Consider the following 16,318-nt stretch of genomic DNA (forward strand, 5'->3'; position numbering starts at 1 on the left):
CAGTGATCTTGCTATGGGCCTATATGATGTAATGATTTATGGTGCCCGAGTGCGCACTGCCAGATCCGGAATACGACACTATATCATTACAGCCAGGGGTGTAGCGAGGGTGGCTCCAGTGGAGCTCAAGCTCTGGGCGCCGGAAAAGTTAAAGGGCGCGCCACCACCTGCCCCCCCCCTCACTCTGCCCAATATACCGCAGGTTGCTGTAGAGGCAGCCGCATAGCAGGAGAAGGAAAAGTAGAGAGGCACACACTGACTTGGTCTCTGAGACTAGGTAGGGAACAGGACAGGCCAGAGGCGACAGCAGGAAACACTGACAGCCGGCACATGCTGGAACTCTGCCCACCCTCTTTATATGTCTCGCTGTCTGCTTGTAGCTGTGCAGCTGGGTTACTTCTGTCCTGCTACATCACTCTTTGTTCCCTTGGCTGCAGCACCTCTTTCTGCCCCAGCTGCTGCAGCACCTCTCTGTCCCAGATGCTGCAGCAGCACATCTCTCTGTCCCAGCTGCTGCAGCAGCACCTCTCTCTGCATTAACAGCTGCAGAGTAACATGTATAAGCGGCTCTACTGCAGCATAACATGTGTAAGCGGCTCTACTGTGTTGTGTAATGTGTATACGGGGCTCTACTGTATATAAGGGGTACTACTGATTGGTGTAATTATAATAACGGACACTACTGTGGTGTAATGTGAATACACAACAGATTGGTCAGTATATCTTGTAGTATGTTCCCAGCTTCACTACTTGTGATATTAGCTGCAATCAAGAATGACAGGTGTCTGGGGGTGGGGGCGAGGGTGGCTAGTGGGATTGGCATCACCAATATACTAATTAGGGGGGATTGAGACAACGCTATTGGATAACCCTTCTAAAAAGATAACCCCTCTAAGTTACAAAAATATTTTAGACTGCTCAGAAATATCATGTGGCTAATACTCTGTCACATTGCTCCTTGTGGTCCGAGTGTAAAACATCTAATAGTAAATCCCTGAACTATGAGCAATTTCATTACGCTTCCTTTCTTAGTGTATGCAGATCATGTGACTGGCTGTATCTCTTATGGACAAACAGACCAATTTACATGGGCCTGGAGTACACATGCTGAATCACCTGTACTGAAATAACAAATACATCTTATGCTGGGTACTTATACGTCTGAGCGAACAGCCAATATATCGCTAGCGGGTAGGCAGGTGTAGGCCAACGATATGTCTGAACTACGTCATTCACAGACATATTGAGTCTGCAGTGCAGTACGTTACCCGATATACCACAATTTGCTTGCAACACCGCAACGATGTTTAAGGACGCATCTGTAGATGATGCTGGAGGAGGCTGGGTCACTAATAGTTAAAGGTCAGAAGCACAGGCTCCTCCTCCCCTATACCCCGCCCTCTGACCTGCCCTAAGGAGCTGGACACTGCTTTAGCTGCTCCTGCTGCTTAGTTTTATTAGTTTATTATTTTGTTTTTGACAACTCTGCGCGGCCGGCGGGGACAGGTCCATGGCTGAGCACCATTTTCAGTGTAACCTGTAAGACACATCTGTGTTCACCTCTCAGTGCAAATAATGTGATTTATTTTACATCCGTTTGTCCTGTGTTTTATCCTTTCAATAACTATTTGGTATTGCTATAACTGTCCATATGATAGGGCGCAGGTTCTCACACTCGCCCTCAGGACCCCACACAGTTCCTGTTTCCAGGTCACCTGTAGATATGTCACATGTGACAGTTGGTGATACACAGGGCACCTGCCGGGGGACTGGGACATGTGACCTGTGTGGTGTCCTGGTACCAGTATCATAGGGAATACAGATTGTAAGCTCCACTGGGACAGGGACTGATGTCAGTAACTGAAATGTTACCGGTGGAGCACTGTCCAATATGTGTGTGATACATAAATAACGTAGTAACGTAGAAATAAATAAATAAATAAATAAATAATCCATTAATGTTTTTAATAACATTTTTTTATGAAGTGAGAAACCCAATTCAATATGTACCTTATTATAGATACATTTTATTCTAATCAGTATGCATTGATAAAATTACTTCCACCCCATAATTTAGGAAACCCCCATTTAATCTAGTGCTAATTTCACACATGCCCCCCCATTGATGTTACATGCACACAGACACCCCCAGCATACAGCATGTCTGTAGTATAGGTATATGGGCAGCTGTCGTCATGGCAACCCAGCCGTTTACTGTCAAGGCACTGGTGACAGTTGGACCAGAGATAAAGCCGGCGGCCATGTTGAAGAAGTCAGAGATGCCGAAGCCAGAGATGCCGAAGCCAGAGATGCCAAAGCCAGAGATGCCAAAGCCAGAGATGAAGAAGACAGAGAGACCAAAGTCAGAGATGCCGAAGCCAACAATTAAAAAGAGAGCGATGAAGAAGACAATTTATTCCAACACCTTTGAGGCGGCAGATTTAAACATCAAGCCCAGATGTGGCTGGAAGAGGAGAATACTATCTGACTCCTCTGATGATGAGAAGGTCTCCATCAAGAGAAAGGTTGCTAGAAAGTTGTCATCAAGCTCAGATGAGACCAGTGATGAGAGGACGCAAAGTAGAGGCCCTCAGGGAGATGCAGAAGGAGGGAGTAAGTGAAACCCATACATACAAACTGTTTTTATACAGACACTAAATGTATTTTGGTAGGATGTACTATAGTAGACAAGTGCTGAGGCCTCTATTTCTACTACTAATATGTGAAAATACATTTCTATGAATTTATTTACAGCATGCTAACCTACTTGCATCATCATCTAATTTACTGGCATTTGTCTTGTTTGTAAATAATGCTCATAAATTATATTATTTGTATTTATTAATAATAAGGTGTGAATTATATCCAGGGTAAAATACTGTGCCTCATGGAACAACCCAACTTTTATGTATTGTATCTTCTCCACAAGTGTCAGTAAAGCCCCATTTACACCACATGTATTACTGTGCAATCAGTTTCTGCCATAGTTCTGCTCTTTGGAATCAGAGACAAATAAGAGCTCTGGTTTGGAGTAATGATACTCAGGGTAAGGATGCGGGTGATGTAAGTGTATGTGTAGAGGGTAATGTGGAGCTGCCAGTGACAAGGAAGCGTCAGTCACTTGCAGTGTGGGTAGTAATTCGCTATACTGATTATTGTGAATTAGTAGTAAAGATTATGGGCTAAATGTAAAGTCTGTGGGTTGCAGGCAGCCGGGAGATTTTGGCGACATAACCTTTCGATGTAAAGCAGCAATAATACAAAAAGCAAAACCAAGTTTGCCAGTATAAGTCTTATATCTAGAAGCTAAATGGCTGAAATCTTGCAGCTGCCGGCAACTTGCAGGGTATTACATTTACAGCTAGATGTGTTTCATTTCTTATTGAAAGTAAAGGAGGTATTTCTGCTATTTTCAACTTATGTTTATTTGTATTGATTTAATAGACCAATTATTCTATCAATTAATCAAAACTTTTATAGATGATTTCTGTGAATCACATTTAATATTAAGTTTAGTGTCAGTTATATAGTAGTCATTATAGTTACTGTATCTGTGTGAGGCGCAGCGATGATACTGTGTCTGTGAGAGAAACCCATACACTAACTTACACTCATATTTGTCAGCATAATATTGCATTATACAATACAGGATACAGAATCGCCACTTTAATCGTTAATGTTTTTAACCTTTAATTAGACATATTTATTGATGATCAGTTTCTTATATAGCGCAGCAAATTCTATTGCACTTTATAATTGGAAACAAACAGTGATAAAACAAAACTGGGTAATAACAGACAGACACAGGGGTGGAAGGCCCTGCTCACAAGCGTATAATCTATAGGGAAATGGGCATTGATACACAAGGATAGGTGTTATATATTGTGTAATGGTCCATGAGATTGCAAAGGTTCTTGGTGGGCTGTATGATGGGGTCACACAGCAATATTGGCCTGCGGTCAGGAGGATGGAAGCATGATTATCTCTTTCCTTCATCAGGGGGTCACTTCTTATCATGAGGGATAGAAGTGTCAGCAATTAATGAGATAACTTTTTCTAGCTGTAAATAAGCTCCTCCCCTCCAGCCCCTAAACTGAAAAGGCGTTAATAAACAGCTTCTAGCATCCTTCTCATATACTCATTCAATAAGGGAGGGACCAAAGTGTCCCCCAGATGAAGTCTCCACTCAACCATATAATAAATCTAGAGATGAGCGGATTCGGTTTTACTCGGTTCTCAAAACGACATCTTATTGGCTCACGGATGTCACGTGTTTTGGATAGCCAATAAGATTCGGTTTTGAGAACCGAGTAAAACCGAGTAAAACCGAATCCGCTCATCTCTAATAAATCCTCTGAGCATGTAACGCACTAAGCCAGTAATTATTTGTTACACGCTCCCTATATGAAGATGGCATTACCCAAGAGGCCAAGATACATTTTGTGGAGTTTGATAACGACTTCTCCCCAGAGGCGGAACTAGCGAATGGTGGGCCCAGGTGTAAAAATATGCATTGGGCCCTCCCAACCACCACCACCACTATGCAAAAGAGTGCTCTCAATGCATATACTATGCACGCTGACCCCAATTAACATATTGCACAATGTGCCATTAATTTGCATTATACTCCACACTGTGCCCCAAATCACATCAAATACACCAATGTCACCAAATCACATATAATACCTCATTGTGTGCCCATTTATACCACAATATGCCCCATATCACATTATGTGCCCCAGTGTGCCCTGGAATCACATAATATGCCCCAATGTGCCCCATATCATATAATGTGCCCCAGTTTGCCCCCAAATTACATACTGTAATGTGCCCCAGTATGCCCCCAAATCACATAAGCCCCAATGGATTCCAAAATCACACTTGTGTACACACTTGTGTGCGGCTGTGCCACGAGCAACCCAAAAAAGGGGTGTGAATGTGGCCTCGGCCGAGTGGGCATGGCCGCGCATCATGAATGAACCCATTTTCCATCATTTTAGGGGCATACCCAGTGCTCTCCGAGCGGCTGGGCAGGCCCCGCTCCCCTCCCAGTGCTGACTGCATGCTGTGTACGTATGCACGGCACCTATTCAAAGATCACTTGCTGCTTTGTAGAGCAGAGAAATGGGTGATCAAAGCCTTCCCCAACTGCCAACCCCTCTGGCTCACAGGACACTGCTGCCGGTGGGTGGGACAGCAGGACAGTGTCTGAATAGCGGGACTGTCCTGCTGTAACCAGGACAGTCAGGACGTATGTGCACTGATTAGTATTAAATAATTACTATGTATGACTGCACTTTGCACTCAGCAGGAATTAGGATAATTGAATGGAAAATAAATAACCATGGTTTTCTTCTATAATAAAGATGTGAGCTTAATTAATGTTCTACAGTATAATATATGGGGTTTGTTGCAATGTTCTCATGACCCTTTTCACTCCATTAGAAACCAGCAGTGCTTCAACCCCCTGCCTCAGAGATGCAGTCTCTAGCACCATCCAGAGACTGGAGTTTTACCATCAGTTAGGCCAAGGTGCCTTTGGGAAGGTAAGCAATGAGGTTTCAGTTGTCACAGGGGATTTACTATATGTCTCAATATGGATGTTATTAGAGATGAACAAGGCTGTGGTGCAACTTTATTTAATGGTAAAAAGAAAGAACAGACATTTGTAGTTAGGTAGTGCAGCCCCCCCTCCCCATTAGACTCCATTTTATGTATATTTGAAGGTGGATACTCCTTTAGCTAGAATTAGCACCTCTCCACCTACCCAAAGGTGTTTCTAATTAGCATGTATCTTTAGCACACACAGACTACAGATTGGGAAAGGCACTATTATAGTAAGGCCTGATTACATTTATACAGTTTGTCAGTTTTGGATGTGGGTTAGGGGAACGGTGCCCCCTGAATTGGTGTGACCTGGCTGCTTGGGGAATCGCATTGTAACACTCAATTTAGCACTTTAATATTTTTTTTACCAATGTAAAGGGGGGTACTCACGGAGCGATCGCGGCTTAAAATCTAAGCAATCTGAATAGATTGCTTAGATTTTAAGCAGTGATCTCTCCATGTGTTCCCCTTACAGCGATAGCGATGCGCAGTCCCGCGCATCGCTATCGCTGGTGCTAGATTGGCCTGCATTCAGGCCATTCTAGAGGGTCTCTCACTTCACCCGCTGGGTGAAATGAGCGCCCCCCACCCCGCTCTCCACGGACGCTCAGCACACATCGCACTGTGCTGAGCGGGGGAAGGGGGAAGAGATGTGTGCTGAGCGGTACGCTCAGCCCACATCTCTCCCCACATCTGCCAGTGAGTACTGGTTTTAACACTTTAACTTATGTACAGTAATACTGCTTATCAAATAGCTCATGTTTTTCTTATTACCACTTCCTAACACTATAGCCACGCTCCAGACTTGAATCTTAGTGTTAGGAACCCACCAGAGACAAGGTCACCTGGACGCTGGTTTGTGGGCCGGTAATTTTTGGCCAAAAAGTATGCCAGGCACCTTGATTTTGTTCTGTTAGATTGCAGAGGTCGTTGTAATTATTCTGATTAGCAATGCTTGGGACCATGGATATGGATCTGCATTTTTGTTTCTTTTTCTTTTGTGGTCATAAAACTGTTAATAAAGAAATAATCCTTGTTGGACAGCAATGCATTTGCCTTTATATCTCTGTGTTGTTATGAGGCTGACACTGTAATATTTCTTCTAGGTCCTGCTGGCAGCCGACTCACATACCAACGAGTTGTTAGCTGTAAAGATCATGAGCAAACGACATCTGCTAAGTGTGGGCGAAAAAGTTGCCTTTGTGGAAAGGAAAGTGCTAGAACTTGCATCAGAAAGCACCTTCCTCATTCACGGCCACTTCGCCCACCAGACCAAGGTACGGCTGTAAATGCCTCTTTATTGCTAAATATCCAGACATACATCCTATATGTTTGTTATCTTCTGCTGTGACTTTTATTTCCTATAAAGTAACTCTCATCTAAATGGAAAGCACAATATACTGGCATTATATAAATGTTAATACTTCTCCAGAACTGCATGTATACTGTATCCATAGCACTTAGGGGTCCATTTATCATACAATACTAGCTGCAAATATTATGTATCCCCCAATGTAAGAAGGAGGTATCTCATACCTGCTGCGATCACTCTATTTCCACCAGCAGCCACATCCATCATAGGTTTCTTTGGGGGATGCAATACTGCCCGATGTATCAATATCGGGATATTGGCTTTCGTGCTACCGCAATCTTCTGATTATGGTGACCGATGAGCTACACTTTAGAAGTTCCAGAGGAACCTCTGGCAGAAATGGCTGCTGTGCACGATGGTCATGATGACTGCTCATGTGCAGTGGTCCTGGCAGCTCCTGTCCCTGTCTGTGCTGTGTGATACAGCCACCTAATATGATCGCATTATGCAATGCAATCTGGGGCAATATTAATGCCCCGGATTGCATTGTATATGCGATCAATGGTAAATGGACCCCTTAGTGATAAAGGGATTATTGAACACTTGGTGATAAAGGGAATATCAAGCACTTGATGATAAGTAATTATTGAAGACGGAACTGAATGTTGTATCTGAGTATATGTCCGTAGCTTCTCTCCCAGTGCTGCCTTCTGTTTTACATTGCTGTCCATATGTCTCCTGCCACGTCTCCTCCTCCACTGCTGGAAATGGGCTGGATACTTGGTGTAAATATGCCACAGACCTAAGTCAGTGGTGATTTAATAAGTGGGGCTATCTTATTGGTGGCATCTACTGGACTAGTACACAGGGCAGTAGAGAGCCTGGCTGGGTCCAGGTACTTTTCAGGGGGCGTGGCCTAATCACAAGAGGCGTGGTCCTGTACCTTTGAAAAAAATCTGATTTTTTATTTTATTTTAAGTGCAACCATGGCCACACTACAGCCCAGCACACAGCAGCGTGTGCTGGACTGAGGAGAAGAGCTGCAGCTTAAGGGGGAGAAAGTCTGGGGCCCCCTCTAGGACCCTCCATCAGATCTGGGCCTGGGTAATTTGTACCCTCTCCCCCCTCTCTTGGCACCACTGCTAGTACATAGGAGGGCAGAGCAGATAATGAGAATTCTCACATGGAAATACTGATAAGAGCCAGCAATCCACAGTTTATTTTATCATAATGGATATATTAGTATAACACAATCATGGCTGTAAAACCTTCCCCCCTAATTTCTGTAGTGACAGATTTCCCCTCTCCCCTGTAGTGATAACCTGTACAGTATTTCTTCTCCATCCCTCCCACCTCTACAGTTACATGTTCCCCTATGTATTACTAACCTGCCCCCCAGGCAATAAAACTCTTGTGAGACCATGCTCCCCTGTAGTCACCGATGGTCTGGTGGCAGATCACAGTGTAAATCAGGCCTGGCCAACCTGTGGCTCTCCAGCTGTTGTGGAACTACACATCCCAGCAGGCCCTACCACAGTTTTAATATCCTCTAATAACAAAACTGTCATCAGGCATGCTGGGATTTGTAGTTTCACAACAGCTGGAGAGCCACAGGTTGGCCTGGCCTGGTGTAGCGGATACTGGCTGCTTGGCTGACATTACTTACACGTAGCCTCATTGTGGCTGTGGGGGTGAATGGTAACAGCCACACTGAGACCCTGGACCATGTGAGACAGGACAGGTACAGAGAGACAGTGGTATTTCTGTATCAGGTACACATGCTTCCTGCAGGGAGGTGAGAATGGCCTTGTGTCATGTGCTCCATGGTCTGAGGATCAATGCTATTAATAACAGCTGCTACAACTAATACACCTGTAGCTCTTCTGCAATTATTCATTGTTTTATTATTTTAGATGCAGCAATTACTATTAATGTTGGCATGTAGGACAATTTACTACCTGTTATTTTGGTGTAAAAATTATAATTTTATTGGTGTTATGTGTTACTAACTCACTGTAAAACGATTATAGAACATGTTCCATAGACTGTGGTATAGTAAGATTCTTCCTCTTTTCTCCCATGCCCTCTCTCTGTTCTCCTTGTCCTCCCCATGACTGTCCATTATATTCCCATGAGGAGAAAAGAAGTGAAGGACACTTTTACAAATTAATAATGTATATCATTTATCTTTACTTATTTTGGTCAGAAGATGATATTCCCCACGGCCCAACTCTTTCCCTCCTGACATGTATAATAACACTATTGCTTCTCCCATAAACAGGAGCACGTGCTCCTTGGTATGGAATATGCAAGTGGTGGTGACTTAGAACATCTTCTGATGAGGAATGGGCCTCTTACCATCTCTAATGCAAGGTGAGAACATAAAATATCTTGTTAGTATTGTCTGTGCCTTAGAAACAGCACTTTATCCTTCTGATTTATCATAATTGTTTCTGTAAGTTGTCTTCCATCCTGACAAACAAAGCAGCTGTTATTATATAAGGATACTTTGTGAGTGTCATCTTGAAGGCATTCCAATACTCCTTTTAGATAAACTCTAATAAGCCATATACAATATATAGCGACTTTCACCAATGCACAACACTAGAAATATCTTATTAGGCAGTTGGTAAATTTATTATTATTATTATTATTATTATTATTATTATTAACAGTTTGTTATATAGCGCAGCATATTCCATTGCGCTTTACAATTAGAACAGCAGTAATAGAACAAAACTGGGTAAAAACAGACAGACATAGAGGTAGGAAGGCCCTGCTCGCAAGCTTACAATCTATAGGGAAATAGGCATTGATACACAAGGATAGATGCTACCTATTGCAGAATGGTCCACCAGATTGCTAGGTTCTTAATGGGTTGTATGATATGATCACCCCGCAATGTTGGCCAAGTGTCAGGAGGGTGTGAGAGTAAAGAAAGACAAGATATGTGATGTTATGTGTATTGTACAGAGAATATGTAATTGGATAGAGAAGCACTGATGGTTATGTAAATTCAAAACAAAATAAATGGGGACATTGGGCCTAATTCAGACCTGGTCGCTCGCTAGTGGTTTTTGCACCTCTGTAATCAGGTTAGAACTGTGCATGCGTATGCACCGCAATGTGCAGGCGCATCGCACAGGTACAAAGCAGTTCATTGCTCTGCGATGGGTTTGTGCAAAAAATCCATTTGACAGGAAGAGGGTGTTTTCAGGGAGTGGTTGGAAAAACACAGGCGTGCCTAAGCGTTCGCACGGAGGGTTCCTGATGTCAATTCTGGTCCTGGACAGGCTGAGGTGTTTGCAGCGGCTGAGTAAGTCCTGAGCTGTGCAGAGACTGCACACAATCTGTTTGCACAGCTCTGCTACACATGCGTTCGCACACTTGCACAGCTAAAATACACTCCCTATGGGAGGAGACTATGTGAACGCAGGACTGCAAAAAAAGCCTAGCGAGCGATCAGGTCTGAATTAGGCCCATTGTCAGAAAATGTGGGGAGTATTGTCTGGAAATCCCTCAGCCATTATGTACACATCCTAACATTGTAACATTACCTTATTTTCTATCTAACAGATTCTACAGTGCGGAGATTGTATGTGGGCTGCAATTCCTGCATTCCAAGGGCATCGCCCATGGGTAAGTATATAGTTACAATATAACAATAGTATTAATAATGTGATATTATACTATGGATTCTAATACTGTACATGTTATACAGTCATTGTCCCATATCTTCCACTTACATGTTACACCTGCCTCTCTCCCAAAGTACAATCTATATGACCAGCTCTCGGGGGACACAGGAGATCTCTCTGCACAAGTGTTCTATTCTTTTCCTGTCATTTCAGAGTTTTGAAAATAGTGTACTAACATTCATTCCAGAAGCTTTTCAGTGGCATCACATGGGGCCCTATTGGTTGTGCACCATAACATCTGCTCTCTGCTCAGGGAAGTCCCTTTCTCCTGTAATATAGTGACGTCATACTCTTCCTGCACTTGTCTAACACTGTCAGAGAGGACCCCTGAGGAAGAGGAGGGAAACATTAATTTTAGAAACTTTTACATACTTTTTTATTACATCACCACACACCTGCCACCCAGCTCTGTAACTATATACACCTAGCAGGTCATGGGGGGCTGCACTGAGACCCCAGATCATGTACACCCAGAATGTGCCTTCCCTGCCATCCAATCTGGGTCTCACATGCAGGGTGAGAGAGGGAAGGAGAGGTGTAGGGATGATAGAGGGAAGGAGGGAGTGAGAAGTGCAGTGGAAGGAGGTGGAAGGAGGGAGTGAGAGGTGCAGGGTTAAAGAGGGATAGAGGGTATGAGAGGTGCAGGTGGTAAGTAAGGGAAGGAGGAAGTAAGAGGAGCAGGGGTCACATGGGAGACATTAAGGGAATGTGCAATAAAACATATGGAGAAGAGGTGGATGGACACCGGGATGGTGGGGAACACAGGTTTGATAACTTTATATCACATAATATGGGTTACCTAATAATATATAGCAGGGTTGGACTGTCCCACAGGGGAACAGGGGAAACCCCCGGGGGGGCCCCACTGCCTGAGGCACCACTTCTTCCTCTAGGGATCAGATCCCAGACTGAGCACTGGAATTATACATTGTACATACTATATGTTATGTTATACTGCACAGGACTATGATGTATCTTCTACAGTACATTCTTGTTATTAATCTGGTTCATTATTCTGTATGCACTAGTGTCAGGTCCGGGTGTTTTTGTGAATCCGTTAACCCGGGACCAACCACAGGTGTAGGTGCTGGGCTATGAAGAAAGCAGGGAGGACGAAGAAAGTTCCGATTCATATATTTATTCAAAATAACAATTCAGTAAAGAGTTAACTGACAAGTTGTTAATCATCATATTATACTGAAGTATTGCAGGAATAATATGCAAGAGAAAACTCAAAAATACATAAAAGAAATGTTCATGGAAACATATGCAAAACAAGCTGATGAATAAATGTTGGATTGTCCAAATATAAACGAGCTTTGATGCTGAACTGCAGAATATGATTAACTGGATAATGCAGACATGAAGAGATAACTGTAAGGATTTGCAATGGAGTTTTGAGAGTTAACTGAGAGACTGTGAAGAATTATCCTTGTTATGACAACATAGCAAATATAAACAAGCTTTGATGCTGAACTGCAGAATGTTATTAACTGGATAATGCAGACATGAAGAGATAACTGTAAGGATTTGCAATGGAGTTTTGAGAGTTAACTGAGAGACTGAAGAATTATCCTTGTTATGACAACATAGCAAATATAAACAAGCTTTGATGCTGAACTGCAGATTGTGTTTAACTGGTTAATGCAGACATGGAGAATTAACTGTAAGAATTGGCAATGGAGCTTTGAGAGTTAACTGAGAGACTGTGATGAATTATCCTTGTAATGACAACATAGCAAATAAAAGTACTGAATTGGGTTACTTGCGGGTTCCGGAGATCACTGTGAAACTGTAGTAGAAGACAAGGTGATGAATGGGTTAAATGCAGAGTTGAACAAACGAACAGCTGAGAGAAACAGAATCCTCCAGACTTTGAATGATAGGCAGACTGACAAGGTAACCTCATGCAGGACACTGGGAATCCAACTATTTCCAATAGGAGTGCAATTAACTGACAGCACAGCGGAGAGCCGGTGGATCTTTCAGCAGTGAAGGCTGCAGACGGACCTCTGGGAACGGAGGCGATATCTGGACCACGGGAATCACACAGGAATGCACGGAGAGAGCTCAGAGCTAGAGCACAGCTTTGATACAACAAAGCACTGGCCCAGAGTAACATAATCCCAGCCTACTTAAAGGCAGCACAAGCACGGGATTGGCTTACACCTGCCCACAGGTGTTTTCACAAGTGCTCTGTATTAGCTATTTGGTCTCCAACATGGCCACCTCCTATACAGCAGACACACCGCAGTGCCTTAGGCCATTTGGTCCCCGCACTCAGTTCCCAGACTCTGCATTACCTGTGCCATTGATCACGCCGTGTCCCCACACGGGCGCACAGCACCGCGAGCAACCGCACTGGCAACGGATGAACCCCAGAACCCGCAGAGGTAAGAGACCGGTTCGTGACAGTACCCCCTCCTCTAAGGGTGGTCTCCGAACACCTTTGAACCTTATCAGGATTTTTGGAGAAGTATTTCTGTACCAGTCTTGGAGCATGAACATCTTCAGAGAAAACCCAGGATCTTTCCTCTGGACCGTAACCCTTCCAGTCGACCAGAAACTGTAAACGTCCATATCGGGAACGTGAGTCCACAATCTCTTTAACTTCAAATTCCTCATTCTGCAAAGAGTGAACTTTAGGAGATTTGGACTGGGTAGTACGGAACTTATTGAGAATCAAAGGCTTCAGTAAAGATGTATGAAAGGCGTTAGGAATTCTCAAAGACGGTGGCAACTTGACTTTGTATGACACAGGGTTGAGTACCTTAACAATGGGAAATGGACCAATAAACTTGGGAGCAAATTTCTTAGAAGGAACTTTGAACTTGAGATTGCGCGTAGAAATCCAAACTTGGTCTCCCACTTTGTAACTCGGTACAGCTTTACGTTTTCTATCTGCAAAAGATTTATAACGAGCGGAAGTTGTGACCAAGGACTTACGTACACAACTCCAGATGCTAGATAGACGTTGAAGCTCTTGATCTGCTGCTGGAACCTCTAGGGCTGGCAATGGATGAAACTCTGGTGGAGAACTTCTTGGACTCTTATGTTGGGCACATTTAGGACATGCTGCTATAAACTCTTGGACATCGGCTTTGAGACGTGGCCACCAATAAGACTGTTGAATAAATTTGAGAGTCTTTAGAACCCCAGGATGACCCATGAAGGAAGAGGAGTGAGCCCAGGTAAGCAGCCGTTTTCGAAGACTTGTGGCGACAAAGGTCTTGCCAGGCGGAGGAACTGGAGAGGTTCGAGTCATTAAGAAGGACGTAGGATTCACAATGGCTTGATTCGTGGTAGCATCATTTAATTCAGAAGAAGCAAAGGACCGGGAAAGGGCATCTGCCTTTTTGTTCTGAGACCCTGGACGATAGGTGAGTTTGAAATCAAATCGTGAGAAGAAAAGCGCCCATCGAGCTTGTCGTGGATTCAAACACTGAGCTGACTGCAGATACAGAAGATTCTTATGATCAGTATAAACTGTAATGCGATGTTGTGCTCCTTCTAGAAGGTATCTCCACTCCTCAAATGCCAACTTGATGGCAAGTAACTCTTGCTCACCGATTGCATAATTACGTTCTGCCGGGAGGAAGTTACGGGAGAAATATCCGCAGGGATGGACCTTTTTATCTTCAAAGACTTGTGACAACACAGCTCCTACTGCTTCTGTAGATGCATGCACCTCTAGTAGAAAGGGACGATTCAAATCAGGCTGTCGAAGAATGGGGGCTGACACAAAGGCTTGCTTTAAATCAGAGAAGGCTTTGATTGCTTCAGAAGACCAGTTCGTAGGATTTGCTCCCTTGCGAGTTAGGGCTGTGATAGGAGCAGCTAACGTAGAATAATTCTTAATGAATCTCCTATAGAAATTAGCAAAGCCAAGAAATCGCTGAATCCCCTTGAGAGTTGTAGGAGTGGACCAATCCCGGATAGCTCGCGTCTCTGGGATGGATAGCAGATGAATTTGTCCCCTAGGAGGGGTCTTGCCCGGAACCAGGACGACTGGGCAGTCCCATTCACGATGAGGAGGTAGAGAGTCTGCTGCTTGCTTACTGGAAACATCCGCAAGGGATTGATACACCGGAGGTAGATCGGAAAGGCTAATTGACCGAAGAGGTACAATTGTAGCTACACAGTCCTTGGTACAAGATTTACCCCATGAAAGGACTTCCATGGTTTGCCAATTAAGTTGAGGATTATGTTTCTGCAGCCAAGGTAAACCAAGTATCACATCTTGAGAGGCTTTGGGAATCACGTAGAAGGAGAGGTATTCGGAATGGAGCTCACCAACTTTCATCTTGAGACATACGGTTCGATGAGTAATTATACCATCTGGAATTCGACTTCCATCCACTGCTGTAACAGCAACTGCTGCTTCCAGGGGCATGGTTTGAACTTTAGACCGTATGACAAAGGCTGAGGAGATGAAGTTCTTGGCTGCCCCGGAATCTAGGAGGGCTGAAACTTTCACTGTAGAACTTGGAACTTCTAATTGAATAGACAAGGTTGGCTCTTTCCCAGAACGTGATTCTAAAGTAACTCCTAGATTAACCTCTCTTGAATAAGCTAGGAGGCGAGAGTTTCCCGGTCGGAGTTTGCAGAATTTAACTAAATGTTCGGAGGACCCACAGTACATGCAGAGGTTACCCTGTCGACGACGAAGTCGTTCCTCCTCTGTGAGGCGAGAGTGCCCAATCTGCATAGGTTCTTCAGTCATTACTGGAGACTGTGATGAAGAATCTTGTCGAGGTCTAGGATGATCACGTGGACTGGATCGCTCTGCCCTGGATTTCTCTAAACATCGCTCCCTGTAACGTAGATCAAGTTTGTTACAGAGAGAAATCAATTCATCCAGTTTAATTGGCACATCCCGGATAGTTAAATCATCCTTGATTCTTTCTGAAAGTCCATTCCAAAACGCGGCTATCAGGGCCTCCTCATTCCAGTTTAACTCTGAAGACAACGTGCGAAACTGAATAATATATTGACTGACAGGACGTAAACCTTGACGTAGACGGAGAATCTCCAAGGATGCTGAGGTGGTCCTGCCTGGTTCGTCAAAGATTCTCCGGAAGGAAGATACGAACTCTTTGTAATTAGAGAGGATAGGATCACCTCTCTCCCATAATGGTGATGCCCACTCCAGAGCCTGACCGGAGAGGAGGGCAATAATATATGCAACCTTAGAACGAGCTGATGGGAAACTGGCAGACATCAGTTCAAACTGGATCTCGCATTGATTCAGGAATCCTCTGCAAAGTTTTGGAGTTCCGTCAAACTTACTCGGAGAGGGTAACTGCAAGCGGGACGTAGGCAGCGTCACAGGAGAAGCTGTAGTGGTAACTGGGACATCTGGGGTTGGAATCTGGACTTGGAACGTTTTAATAGCCGTATAAAGAGTCTCTAAACGGTCTGCCATAGTTTGCATAAACTGCACTATTTGTGTCTGTATAGACTCCTGGTTTTCCAGACGGGAAAGGATATCTGACGTAGCACCGCCTCCTGCGAATTGGTCACTTGACGGATCCATGTGGCCAGTGCTTACTGTCAGGTCCGGGTGTTTTTGTGAATCCGTTAACCCGGGACCAACCACAGGTGTAGGTGCTGGGCTATGAAGAAAGCAGGGAGGACGAAGAAAGTTCCGATTCATATATTTATTCAAAATAACAATTCAGTAAAGAGTTAACTGACAAGT

At 44.0% G+C, this 16,318-nt stretch overlaps 1 protein-coding gene across 1 annotated transcript in view; it reads left to right on the forward strand.

Annotated features, from left to right (window-relative positions):
* Nucleotides 1-2,048: 2,048 nt before the first annotated feature.
* The window catches only part of LOC134957601 (protein kinase C delta type-like), a 33,798-nt gene continuing 19,528 nt past the window's right edge, over nt 2,049-16,318 (forward strand). Inside the window, exons 1-5 of the mRNA XM_063939612.1 lie at nt 2,049-2,613; nt 5,446-5,546; nt 6,714-6,884; nt 9,201-9,292; nt 10,496-10,558. Coding sequence (XP_063795682.1) covers nt 2,133-2,613; nt 5,446-5,546; nt 6,714-6,884; nt 9,201-9,292; nt 10,496-10,558 — 908 coding nt within the window. The 5' untranslated portion in view covers nt 2,049-2,132. The remainder of the gene's footprint in view (nt 2,614-5,445; nt 5,547-6,713; nt 6,885-9,200; nt 9,293-10,495; nt 10,559-16,318) is intronic.

Source organism: Pseudophryne corroboree, chromosome 9 (assembly GCF_028390025.1).
Source record: "Pseudophryne corroboree isolate aPseCor3 chromosome 9, aPseCor3.hap2, whole genome shotgun sequence".
Classification (NCBI taxonomy): domain Eukaryota; kingdom Metazoa; phylum Chordata; class Amphibia; order Anura; family Myobatrachidae; genus Pseudophryne; species Pseudophryne corroboree.